Below are 13577 nucleotides of genomic sequence, written 5' to 3'. Positions count from 1 at the left end.
TTTGTTGTTGTTCGGTCGCTAAGTCGTGTCCAACTCTTTGAGACTCTGGGTTGCGGCATGCCAGGCTCCTCTGTCCTCCATTGTCTCCTGGAGTCTGCTCAAATTCGTGTCCATTGAGTCAGCAATGCTATCTAACCATCTCACCCTCCGTGGCCCCCTTCTCCTTTTGCCTTCAGTCTTTCCCAGCATCAGAGTCTTTTCCAATGAGTTAGTTCCTCGAATCAGGTGGCCAAAATACTGGAGCTTCAGCTTCAGCAACAGTCTTCCCAATGAATGTTCAGTTGATTTCCTTTAGGATTGACTGGTTTGATCTTGCAGTCCAAGGGACTTTCAAGAATCTTCTCTACTTCCTTTGATATTTAGTTGTATTTCAGTTATGACAATATATTGATTTTTCTTAAATGTGTGTATGTTGGCTAGATTATGTATGATTTTCATCTGTTGGTAATAAAAGTTATGTTACAAAAATTTTGTTCAAAGGGGTAATTGGCCTTTGTACATGTACAGGCATATGAACGAGGCATTCGGCTGGTGATTACAGAAAGGGAGAGAAAAGGAAAAGGGTCAAGCGAAAAGCAGTCCTGGCCACCAGAGGCAGGAAATGGAAGTTCTGACAAAGGGTTCCCTGGCTTTCAGGCCTAGATGGCTTGATAATTAAACTGACTGCACCCACTGGGTCCTGGACTTCCAGGAAACCGGTAAGTGCTGTCAGTCTTAACTGGTATCTAATACAATTGCTTTTATTCTAATAAGAGTAGCTCCTAACTGAATTATAAATGTTTAGATAGAACACACAGGCATAGCAAAAAAAACGTAATTTGAATACAAGTATGTGTTGAATCTGTTCCATCTAGCTGTAGTTTCAGGAGTATATTTAGAAATCTCTCATCTTCTAACTGAAGAGGGGATTTTTTCTCTCTGTCCATTCCTGGAAATGACAATGAAAATGGGCTGGAAATGTTTGTGCAGGAAAAGGAGCTCTGGATTTTATGAAGTTTTCACTTGTACTGTAAGATACCAGGTCCAAGAGGAAACCTTTTCCTGGGGGAATTTCTCCTTTTATTTCTGTTATCATGAAACGTTGGCTTATCTGACTTACTCCGTGACCTTGAGTGCCCCAGTGTTTAATTTCCCCTATAGAAGTGGATTTGAAAGTATGTTCAAAAGAACAAGTATCATATGAAATGAAGACATCACTGGTAGCCCGGGTTCTTTCCCTCCTTAGAATCAACGAGGGTTTGGAGGTAGTTTTTGAAGACCATCCATCAAAGGGTTGTCTAACATTCTCTGAAGGACTTCATACTTTGTACCACCTTCATGGAAAGAGGCTCTACTTTCTTTAAGCTACAGTTCATTTGCTTTGCAAAAATGTGTAACAGTGAATAGGAGTCATTTCCACCAGTGTGTGTGTATGTAGGAACACAGATGTAAGGCAAGTTGATATCTTATCTAGCACTGATAAGAGTTAGACACCAAACAGAGAGTCGTCAAAATATACTAGTAATTATACTTTGGTTGCAGTACATCCATTTATGGTTTACTGCTGAGCACCTGGGAAGCCACATATATACTGCTAATTATATTTTGGTTACAGTACATCCATTTATGGCTTACGTATTGGTTGGCCAAAGAGTTCATTTGATGTTAATGGAAAAACTCAAATGAACATTTTTGGCCAGTGTTTTCAATCCTCATGATTCCAAACAAGGAAACCAAAGCTCAGAGAGCTTAGGTGACATTTCACAGCTATTCAGAGAAGCAGAGGAGCAACTGACTGGAATCCAGGGTAGAAAATTTCATTCTTACCCACGTGTGTGTTCAGTCATTAAGTCGTCCCCGACTGTGACTTCATGGATTGCAGCACGCCAGGCTGCCCTGTCCTTCACTGTCTCCTGGAGTTTGCTCAGCTTTATGTCCACTGAGTCAGTGATGCTCTACAACCATCTCATCCTCTGTCGTCCCCTTCTCCTCCTGCCTTCAATCTTTCCCAGTGTCAGGGTCTTTTCCAGTGAGTCCGCTCTTCACAGCAGGTGGCCAAAATATTAGAGCTTCAGCTTCAGCATCAGTCCCTCCAGGGAATAGTCAGAGTTGCTTCCCCTTAGGATTTGACTGGTTCTTACCCATAATCCGTGCCAGAGTTTCAAAGCACGATTTCATTTACATTTCCAATATATTTTTTAAAAATCTTAAAGGTGTCTGGAAACAAAAATCTTTTTAGGGACAATCACTTTGGCTGCTGCCTTCACTGTCTTTCTTGGAAAAGTCAGTGAGGTTCTCTATGGCTTTGGCAGTTGGGACCACAGTGGTTTCTGTATTTTTACTGGTCCTCTGTGGTTCCTGTGGGAAGGGACCTCTTCTCAGGGGCTGTGATTAGGGCGGGATTACACCACTCCTGGAGGTCAAGTGGCTCTTAGCCCAGTGCCTCGGATGGTGCTGCCCTGGGTCCCTCTCCAGCCCAGGCATCTTCATCTCCCACTCAGGATGCGCCGAGTCAAGGACCAAGGGAGCGCACACGTGGAGAGCTATTTTAAATTAAGCTCCAGAAATAGAGGTGGGGATGTTCAGATTTTAAGCCACTCACAGGAAGGAAAAAAAAAAATCATTCTTTTAAATGATGTATTTTAAGAATTTAAAGATTAAAAATAGGAAATCCTCAAGATTTTCTCCACATTAAAATTTAGAAAACTCTGGGAGACATGGTTTCTTTATTGTAATTAGATTTATGCAAAATGAAATTAAAGGCATCCCATAAATTACTTAATGGATAATGAGTCCTTGACTGTCTGACTCAGAAATCGGTTTGTTTTGCAAGGATCCTTTAATCAGCTCCCTGGGAGGCCGTTGTCTGGCAGACAGCTGAAATACCTTAGATGACCAAGAGCCGGCTGGAGGGGTTGTATGCCACACAACTATTTTCCTTAAGGCGGTCTTACGTTTTGATCAGTCTCAGGCTCAAGATCGGACATGATGAATATGTTTCCCTTCAGAAACGTACAAACTGGCTACAAAGTGTGGGTGAGCCAAGGACATCTGGGGTTCTCAGACTGGGCTTGTCTGAGGGATGTGGCCTGTGGGGAGTTCACCAGGGTCAGGGAGGAAAGAACCTAAACTCTCCCCTTAACATCATGACATCACAGAGCGGCTATAACAAGCCAACGTGAGCAGCGAATTCTTGCCTACAGTCAAAAGTCACAGCTTTCTGAAAAATCTAACACCTACAGGAGTTTTCAATATGTTTTGAAAAATGAAGTGTCATGTAAGTGAAGACCCTAAAAAAAGCTTGGGATTCTTCGGTGCCATTGCACAGCGAGTCCACTGGCATTTCAGGAAATACTACAGAACCTCCTTTCGGTATCCTTGAACTTCAGTCTTGCCTTTCTTTGAAGATGAGTCGAGCAGTGATGCTCCATGTTCGTCACATCTGGTGCTGTCTAGAGAAGGTGGCTCCTCTGTAAAGAGCTCTGGCCTTATGGACTTGGGACCCAGCTGTTGGTCGCCAAGGACCGCTGGCGCCCTAAGATGGCCCTCTCTCAGACAAGGGTCCTGGAAACAAAGCTCGGTTTATCCCCACCAAAGGCCTGCTTCATCCTGAACAAAACCCGCAAGCTATGAGACAGTCTATTTTTCAAATTCTCTTAGAAGCACATCTTATCTGGGGCAGATCTCCCAGGTGTTTTCTGTGTCATCTAGTTTTTTGTTTGACTGATCAGAAACACAGCCGCTGGGAGAAGCCCTCAGCCAGCCCTCCTGCAATTGTTGGTGTTGGAATCAGTGACCCCAGGACCTGGCCATCAACTCAGGGCAGACATCCGGGTTCCCTCAGAGCCCAGAGGATGCCAGGCACCCAGGAGGATGGCAAGAAATGCTTGCCCCAGTGGTGCTCCAACTTGAGAGTGCCTCAGAGTTAGTCCTGGAAGGCTGGTTAAAACACAGATTACTGGGCCCCACACCCAGGACTTCTGATTCAGGACCTCTGGGCTGAGACCCAAGGATCTGCATTTCTAGCAAGTTCCCAGAGGCTGCTGGGACTGCTGGCCCATGTACTACACTTTGAAAACCGCTGGGCTGAGGATTCAGGGTTTTGAAGCTCAAATAATTTATCCCTGGGGCATCTTTTCACCTTCACCCTCATCTTACTTGGCAGCAGCAGGGTAAGCCCGTGGGACTTGCTAGAATTTTCCTACAGAATAATACTGGCATTCTCTATTCAGAGCCTTATTCCTTTAGGTTAGACTTTGGTCCATGTGTTAGTCACTCAGTGGTGTCCGACTCTTTGTGACCGCATGGACTATAGCCCACCAGGCTTCTCAGTCCATGGAATTCTCCAGGCAAGAATCCTGGAGTGGGTTGCCATGCCCTTCTCCAGGTGGTCTTCCAGACCCAGGGATCAAACCCAGGTCTCCTGCATTGAGGGCAGATTCCTTACTGTTAGCCACCAGGAGAGCCCAACTTTGGTCCATATTAAAGTGCAAATGGACCAGGAGGAAGACCAGGACTTTATTTGACAAAGATTCGTTGAGCGTGTTCTATATATCAGGCACTGAACTGAACTCTGGGGATTTGAAAATAGTGGTCTGTTGTCTCAGATGTTAATGCAGGAGACCTGGGTTTGATCCCTGGGTCAGGAAGATCCCCTGGAGAAGGGCATGGCAACCCACTCCATATTCTTGCCTGGAGAATCCCATGGACAGTGGAGCCTGGAGGGCTACAGTCCATGGGGTCACAGAGAGACAGGACTGAAGTGACTGAGCACCCATGCGCGTCTTTTCCACACAGACACATTTTAACAGGGGCCCCTCTAGGCAGATGAACTGGAAGATGCCACCCCCTCCCCCCAATTTCCCCCTCATCCAGGGCGTTGGGAGCTCAGTCCAGAGCTGTACTCTCACCAAGCCCTCAAGCCACCTAGGTTCCCTGTCACTGCAGCACCCAGGGTGACTGCTGGGCCGTGAAAGTGTCTCATTCAGTTCTGGGTTAGCAGCAGCTGGAGGAAGACAGTAGGCCCAGGCCTTTGTAGTGACACCGTGGGATCTGTGCTTGGGGGAACCGTCTCTGGGGGTTCCCTCCGGCTGCAGACTGAAGGCGACCTGAGAAACGAGGGGCGCTCTGGATACGCGGCCCCGGACGAGCGCCCCCTGCAGGCAGTTCTGTGATCTCCACGGCACCGTCTTGCTCTCAGAAGCTACACCTGGAGCAGATCCACCGCCGGCAAGACTCAGGTCATTGATAGAGAACCACTGCAGAGAGGAAGCTTGGGAGTGCATTTCTTCAATAAATATTGATAGAGCAGCTTCTCCTTTCATCACCTTGCACTGGGTCAGCACTTTACTGTTCACAGAGTGTCTCTATGTTTCTTTTGTAATCAGTCCTTCATGACAGCAACCATATAAAGTAAGTAGAAACTACCAACATTTTACAGAGGAAGAAACTGGGTCACAGAGAAAATTGACCTACCCAAGGTCAGATGAAGGAGCCTTGGCAATATAAGGACTAGAAGCTGGCTCTTAGGCCAGGGTTCTTTTCACCATTCCAGAAAGTTCTGTGGCTAATAGAAGAAATGCAAAAGCCCTTACGGCATCAGTTGAACAATAATGCAAACTACATATATAATTCTGAATTTTTTTGGAGAGGAGTTAAAAGGAAGCTACTACTACTACTACATCGCTTCAGTCGTGTCCAACTCTGTGCGACCCCACAGACGGCAGCCCACCAGGCTCCGCTGTCCCTGGGATTCTCCAGGCAAGAATACTGGAGTGGGTTGCCATTTCCTTTTCCAATGCATGAAAGTGAAAAGTGAAAGCGAAGTAGCTCAGTCGTGTCCGACTCTTCTCGACCCCATGGACTGCAGCCTACCAGGCTCCTCTGTCCATGGGATTTTCCAGGCAAGAGTACTGGAGTGGGTTGCCATTGCCTTCTCCAAAGGAGGCTAGTGAGTTTAATTTTAATAATAATATTTAATCCAATTTGTTAATAATATTATCAATTCACCATGTAGTAAATATGAAACAATATTGAGATTTTTCATGTTCTTTTTTTCTCATACTAAAAATACACACCATACTTGAAATTGGTGTGTATTTTATACCTGGGCTTTCTAGGTGGCTCAGCAGTAAAGAATCTGCCTGCAATGTAGGAGCTCCAGATTCAGTCCCTGGGTGGGGAAAATCCCCTGGAGGAAGAAATGGCAACCCATTCCAGTATTCTTGCCTGGGAAATCCCATGGGCAATTTTATACTTAGAGCACATCTCAATTAGGATGCTGGATTTTTGTTGGAAAGATTAATACTTGACCTGTATTTAGATTCCGTGAAATTTACAACTGAAAAGTAGATTCATAGTTGATCCGAGCATACTGAAAAGTTTTCCAATAAGTATACTGAGGATCAGTTTTTAAGTTAAATTTACATTAAGAAGAAATAAAGAATTTAAATTTAGTTCCTCAGTGGCTCTAGCCACATCTCAAGTGTTCCGTAGCCATCTGTAGCCAGTGGCTTCGGGTATTGAAGAGCAAAGCCCTAACAAGTAACCCTGCCTCGCTGGAGCCTCCAGTCTGGTAGGCTTGGTATGTAATTTGCTGTGTGTTAGTATAGTTTAGTCTTGTCCCTTGGTTACCATGTTATTCATCCTCACCCATCATTGCCCATCTCCTTTGGTGGGCTCCCCTGACCTGATTTAAATCTGCTCTCAGTTCCTTATTCCCAGAGCTGCTGCTGCTAAGTCGATTCAGTCGTGTCCGACTCTGTGTGACCCCACAGACGGCAGCCCACCAAGCTTCCCCATCCCTGGGATTCTCCAGGGAAGAACACTGGAGTGGGTTGCCATTTCCTTCTCCAATGCATGAAAGTAAAAAGTGAAAGTGAAGTCACTTAGTCGTGTCTGACTCTAAGCAACCCCATGGACTGCAGCCCACCAGGCTCCTCCATTCATGGGATTTTCCAGGCAAGAGTACTGGAGTGGGGTGCCATTGCCTTCTCCGTCCAGAGCTGCTAGTTGTATCCATTCTTGAAGAGGGAGGTTGTGATGGCCTGAGGGAGGCGGTATCTTTGATAATAGTAGTTCTGGAACTCTTAGGATTGAAACAGAACAAGCTGGGAGAAAGAGCAGATTCACCAACAGTTAGGATAGCAGTATATTTAGCTGCAATCTGATGCACTTTCTGGAACATCTTTGACTTACACTGGACTGGCTGTCAGAAACTTGGCTCCTCTGCTTTTAAAAGCAAGTTCATCTTGATAGAGTCTGATGATCTAAATTCCGATTGGATTTTCACAGAAGTAGAAATGGCACTCTGGTTCTCCCGGGGTGGGGGGGTGGGAGCAGGGAACTGTCTTCGTATCTAAAAGTATGAGCAAAAGCATACCCCATTCACTGGACTGGATTAAGAGCGTTGTTCCGGTGTGGTTTTCAGGAATACTTGAGTAATAATTCATTGGTGCTTGAATCCATATTTGCTGATTTCTTTTCCTACATGTGAAGGGTTGGCCAAGACTGTACGGCTTTGAGGATGAGAACCCATCTCCTGCATCTTTGTTGTTCTATGACCCCCAGTAAACCCAGGTCCTTAGGACTCAGGGACGCTGTAAAATTTTGCAAGTATAAACTCCACGTGTCCAGCCTCTCACTGTGTCTCCAACATTATTGGAGCCTCATCTCCACTGAACACACCGGCAGAAATGTTTCCTCACTCATCCTTTGTTCTCATGTGGGTTAGAGGTGGGGGTTGAGTTAAGAGTGCAGGTCCAGGCTGGTCGGTGAAACCTGACCTAGAGTCAGCTTGGTTATTAAATTCCTCTTCTTAAACTCTTGAAGTTAAGATGGTTGAATGTTAGCTTCTGGGAACACAGTGCTGCCAAACAGACAAGCAGGAGCCTGTCAGGCCCCTCAAATATTTCACAGTTGGAAGTTAGGAATGTGTCACAGCTTCCCCGGTTGCCGATGTCCTTCAGTGCACATACAGTTACAGCTCATTCAAACACTTCTACTGACAAGGAAGAGAAGGGTTGTGATGAAGAAGCATTCTTCCCGTCCCAGGAGATGTCCCACTAAATATTAATAAACGATCCACAATTAGATAAGCTTGGCAGATGCCATTGCAGGCCCTCCCCCCATCAGAGACGCATTCAAGGCTGAAAAAAGCCCTATTGCAGGTAAGCCTTGTTCAGCTTGGTTTACCTGGAGTTAACTAAACCTAACTGGCGGTCAGACCTACTTTTTCAGTGAACACTTGTGAACCACTCAAGGATTATTGCTCTCTGAACTTATTTGGTACGTGATGATTTTAAATAACCTACTTCCAGCCTCCATTAAGTTTTCAGTTATAAATTTTTTAAAAGGACATCAAGGCTAAGGAAACAACTAAGGTAGCCTGTGGCATACTCAATATATGAAAATGACCAACTTCTGTTATTTAGTCTTTCATTCATGCTGCACTCAATGTTAAATTTTTTAATGTTTTTATAATTTCATAATCCTTGAGATATTAAAAGAAACTAAATGGGCTGATTTTAGAAATCTGAATTGATCAGTCATATTTTTGTTGTAGATCTCAACTCCAGGATTCTGCAGAACCAAACATTTTTAAGTTGTGACTCTGTTAAAAACTAAACTGCACTAAAGTAAAATGAACTTGCGTTCATTCACTTAGTGAGTGAGTCTGCCATCAGCTAAATTGCTCGATAAATACTTTTTGAGGACCTAATAGCCCTGATCTAAGGTGCTAGGGAAGCGGAAATGAAAACTACAAATGGGAAAGAAAGCAACATTACCATCAACCAACTATTAAAAGTAGAGAGAAAGTATGAGAGATCTGAGAATAATATCAGGAGGGGTCTACCTATCCCTCTCTAAGCTCAAACCTCTGTGAACTAGAAAGGACGTATAGGGTGAGGAGTGCACATTTCATCCTGAATGACAATATATCCTTATTAAATAGAAGAGACACATCCCAAATAATTGTTTATAGCATTTTCAACAATAAAATCAATGGCCTAAATGTGAAATTAATTGGAAGCCACGGTTCTAATACACTGTTTTGGCGATTAAGCACATTAGATTGAATTGTCTCAGAATGCCTAATTATTGTGTCTGCCACACTCATCTGTTTGAGTCATCCCTAACTTTTGGACTGCTGCCTGGATCATTTCTGCAATACAGTTGCAGTTTCGTATTCTTCTCTTTCTTTTAATGCATAACTTCTCTTACTATATTCAAAGCTCAAAGCTCTAAACTGCACTTTTGCAAATTCGAGATAAGAGCTAAATAGTTTGTTCAAGTGTTGAGTCCATTGAGTTGGGGTGTAAGTTGATTTTATTTTTTAATTGAGAAATGTTTTATAGTATAGGATAGTTGATTCACCACTTATTTATGTTTTGCAGCTTCAAGATTTAAAAGTGCCTGTGTGAAGTCACTTTTGCTGGAAACCACACTCCAGGAGCTTTTTGTTCAGATCTTGTTTTTCTGTCAAATATACATTACCCTGACCTTACGAGTGGATGAAGATACCTCAACTGTCTGACTTTGCCAATTGCTTGATTTCAGAATTTTAAAAGGTGGAAGGAGAAAGAAATCCTCCTAAGATCTGAACATCTCAGTGGCTTATTTTCCAGCTTCGTCAATAGCTGTGAGTGTCAGGACTAAATATTCTCCCAAGGAGTGCCATGATATTGAGGTCACTTTATTAAAAACAGTTGTGTCTGCGAAACGATCAGGAGACTCGGACGTTTGCAGTCAGAGATGACACTGAGCATGCTTTTATTGCGGCCCGCAGTCTTCGAGTGGGGCATATTGATTGATGAGTGACTGCCTGCCGATAAATTTTCTCCGCGCTCTGTATCCTGGATTGGACTTCATTAAGCAATTTATCACTTACCTTCAGACTTACATGTGGGATTTTTCACAACAATAGTTTTGGAATCATTGGAACTTGGATTGATTTCACCATTTAGCAGGGAGGAACAGGATCCCAGTTGTTTTCTCATCATGGCTTTGAATGTTGCCCCCGTCAGAGACACAAAATGGCTGACATTAGAGGTTTGCAGACAGTTCCAGAGAGGAACCTGCTCCCGCTCTGATGAGGAATGCAAATTCGCCCACCCCCCCAAAAGCTGCCAGGTTGAAAATGGAAGAGTAATTGCCTGCTTTGATTCCCTAAAGGTAAGAGAATGCATTTTTAGGTAGTCACATCAATGCCACATTGGACTGTCAAACGGAATGCTTTTCATTGTACTTCTAACGATCGATTTTCAATCCTGTTTTTCTTATTTGTGGTGATTATTGGGAGATTTGCACTCAGATTTTTTTCATGTCAGGCACATATAAATTTTTTACAGATCCATGTTTAAATTAAAAATACATGATGGTGTATTTTTGGTCTGGCATGACATTCATGTACTCAAGAGTTTTAAATCAAAGTCTGGCTTGTGACAACTGAAGATAAATATTTTATTAACGTTTGGTCTTCTGGAGGTTATATAAAGGTGAAGAAATTGAATGTGTCACTTTTACGTGCCAGTTACTCTGATTCACCTCTTGAAGAATTTCTCCTCTTGTGGCTTGCTTTCTTGACCAAGGGCTTCCTAAAATACTTCTTAAGAGGTTTTTCGCTCTCTTTGGAAATTTGCCATGGCTAACAGGAGTTATTAAATACACACTCAGCGCTCCCTGAGAACCTACCATGTGTAAGTTAACATATAGCACATCAGAGAAGAAATGAATGTGCTTCAAGTTGGTATCCTTGATGAGCCCACTGTCTGGTAGGGAAAATACAGCAAATGGCTATAATTCAAGACAGAAAGGGTGTGTGTTTTGTCGCTCAGTTGTGTCCAACTCTTTGCGACCCCATGGACTGTAGCCCTCCAGGCTCCTTTGTCCATGGGGATTCTCCAGGCAAGAATACTGGAGTGGGTTGCCATGCCCTCCTCCAGGGGAGCTGCCCAACCCAGGGATCAAACTCGGGTCTCCCGCATTGCAGGCAGATTCTTTAACATCTGAGCCACTAGGGAAGACCAAGACAGAAAGGGGCACGTGCCCTAAGAGAAGGATAGAAAGCAGACTTCTGTGATAGAAAGCAGATTCATAGAAGGGAGCGCTGGCTTCCAGCTGATTGTTTCAGAAGGGTTTTTGGAGGCTGTGGCACCTGAGTTGTATACCAAGTTGGGTGGAGATTAGACTTGAAGAAATGGGAGAATTATCGTGAAAGATCTCATTGAAGAAAATGGGGGTGACTTAACCCATAATTCTTTGAGGTGGATTTATTCCCTAAAATTATGGATCCTATCAATCCCTGACTGTCTAGGATAGTCCTAACATAATTGCAATATTGTTTTCAATGATACATGTAAGACACATAGCTAAAAAAAGAAAATAGAGCTTCAATTTTACATCTCTGAAAAACTTCATATAAATAAGCTTACCAAACAACAAAAAATTGATCCATGCTCTTAATATACAATTTGGGAAATCATAGTGCTGTGAGTTTACGATAGTGACCTTAGCCTATTTTGGGGTATTGAAGGCACTGGGTATGTTTCTTGAGAAAATTTCTTCTTTAAGTAAAAAAAACCAAAAAACTATGTATTATTTGACTTACAGATGAAAATTGAAATATAAGACTTCAAATCATATTTTAATGGGAAAATTTGTCTATACTAAAAGCAGAACATATTTATAGCTCAATAGAATAAAGATTAAATTTGAAAAAATTACATACATAGTTTACATCAATAACTACCCCTCTTTTCTCCCTTTTTTATCTCTCAAAGCTTATTAGTTTAGACTTTAAAATTATAACTCATTTTGTCTACATAGAATTGACTAGATGGGTGATAAATCACAATTCATATAGACTGTAACAGCATGAGCACATTTTTATATTAGTATGTATTTTGCTTGTAGTCAAAAAAGTAAGTAAAGTGTGTATTCACTTCTGTGATTATCACAAATGACAGCCTTCACTGTAAAAAACAGTGTAGATTAAAAACTAGAATGTAAGAACTTTAAGATATGGAATCAGGTCAGAAATGAGGAATTCATTTTCCAGGTCATCCCCAAGCCCTTTGTTTTATCAAGCCAACCCTTTTTTGGTTGGATATTTACTATTAAACTGAGGTTTTAGTAATTTCTTAAAACTTTTAATTCTTTTAACTAGTTAGGGAAGTATGCCCAACCTATTAAGGCTCAGTATTTTTTGACTGTCAACAGCACAACTCCCAGATTCTTATATGTCAATATTGTACTGGAGATTCACCAAGATCACAATTGTTTGAGAATTCCCACCCATGAGAAAGAATCGAGAACAGTTATGTTTAGAATAAAATGTAAACCAAGCTGTGAGAACGTTGAGTACTCTTTAGAAAGAGACCTTGAAGATCATTTTCAGAAGTGTCTAGTAAAACCGTTTCCAAGTGTGGAAGCAGAGTTGTATATTGCCTCAAGTTATTAGTTTCCTTTCAGAATAGTAAATTTCTAGGTTATTTAATTTGAGTGCAATATCATAGGTTTGTGACATTGTCAAACTGTAAACAATATGGAAAAAGCCCACAGGCCCAGGAGTAAGACAGACCCGAGCCTACCTGCCCAATGACTTCCCAGCCTTCCGTGGGTCATTTATCACTTCTTAGCTTTGTTGTCTCATCAGTAAAATGAGAAAATTCACCAGGGACATAGGCTAAAATTTACAGTGCCCAGCACCACGCTGGCCTGTTCACCTCTTTGCGGCTGTAAGGAGTACGAGTCCTTACAGCAGGAACTGGTAAATAAAAGAGACACTCAAAAATACAGGCTAAAATGACAGATGATAATGGTGATCATAATGGAGCTAATTTAATTTTATTTCATGTATTAAAAAAAGGTAGCTCTGCAGCAGTAGAACCAGCCTAGGGTAGAAAGAAGGGCAAGGGTTTTGAAGTCAGGACAGGCTGGGACTTGAAGAAACCCTGGCGGGGACATGGGCTAACTATATCATTTGAGACAAGTTATTTTACCTCCTTGACTTCAGTGTCATCCTATTTTAAATTGCTACGATAATTCCTACTTCATAAGGCTACTTCAAAGACCAACTGGCCTAAAACATACCTGTCGCCCAGCACGAGCCAGACTCAGTGATAGTAGTGTCTTTCCCTTCCTAGTAAAGTATCATGTAGTATGCACCTTGAGTTTAATGACTGGCTTTACAAGCAAAACGTGACCAACTCTTAAAGCATCCAATTCTTAATGTGTCCAAACTCTTAATCTATTGTAATAATACCTCAGTGATGCAAATTAGTCATGAGGTTAAAAAAAATCAAGTTTGAGGCAGACATCATTTTTGTTGTTGTTATTGATTGCAAGATATCTTCTGCAAACACTGTAGGGTACTTTTATTCATAAAAATAGGAAAAACAAATCTGTGTTGGCTTATATAGGTACAAGTTAATTTGTGAGCCTCAGATACTCCGCTTTTGTTTTTGTTATGAGTTAAATTCGTATATGTGACCAAACTTCCGTAAATACATACTAAACAAATTTGTGGGTGTTTGGAAAAGAGATTTGCTGAGGTCTTTGTTAAGAGAGGTGTATGTATATAGAAGCTATTATAACAG

At 42.3% G+C, this 13577-nt stretch overlaps 1 protein-coding gene across 5 annotated transcripts in view; it reads left to right on the top strand.

Annotated features, from left to right (window-relative positions):
- The window catches only part of MBNL2 (muscleblind like splicing regulator 2), a 161734-nt gene that overhangs the window by 41358 nt on the left and 106799 nt on the right, over window positions 1-13577 (top strand). For 4 of the 5 annotated variants that reach the window (XM_070380808.1, XM_070380810.1, XM_070380806.1 and 1 more), the window contains exon 2: window positions 9375-10152. In XM_070380808.1, the coding sequence (XP_070236909.1) occupies window positions 9979-10152 (174 nt within the window). In that variant the 5' untranslated portion in view covers window positions 9375-9978. Of the gene's footprint in view, window positions 1-507; window positions 699-9374; window positions 10153-13577 lie in introns of all 5 variants that reach the window. The other variant, XM_070380807.1, reaches the window with a different exon arrangement.

Source organism: Bos mutus, chromosome 12 (genome assembly GCF_027580195.1).
Source record: "Bos mutus isolate GX-2022 chromosome 12, NWIPB_WYAK_1.1, whole genome shotgun sequence".
Classification (NCBI taxonomy): Eukaryota; Metazoa; Chordata; class Mammalia; order Artiodactyla; family Bovidae; genus Bos; species Bos mutus.
The sequence above is the reverse complement of the archived record's forward strand: the minus strand, read 5'-3'. Positions and strand labels throughout refer to the sequence as shown.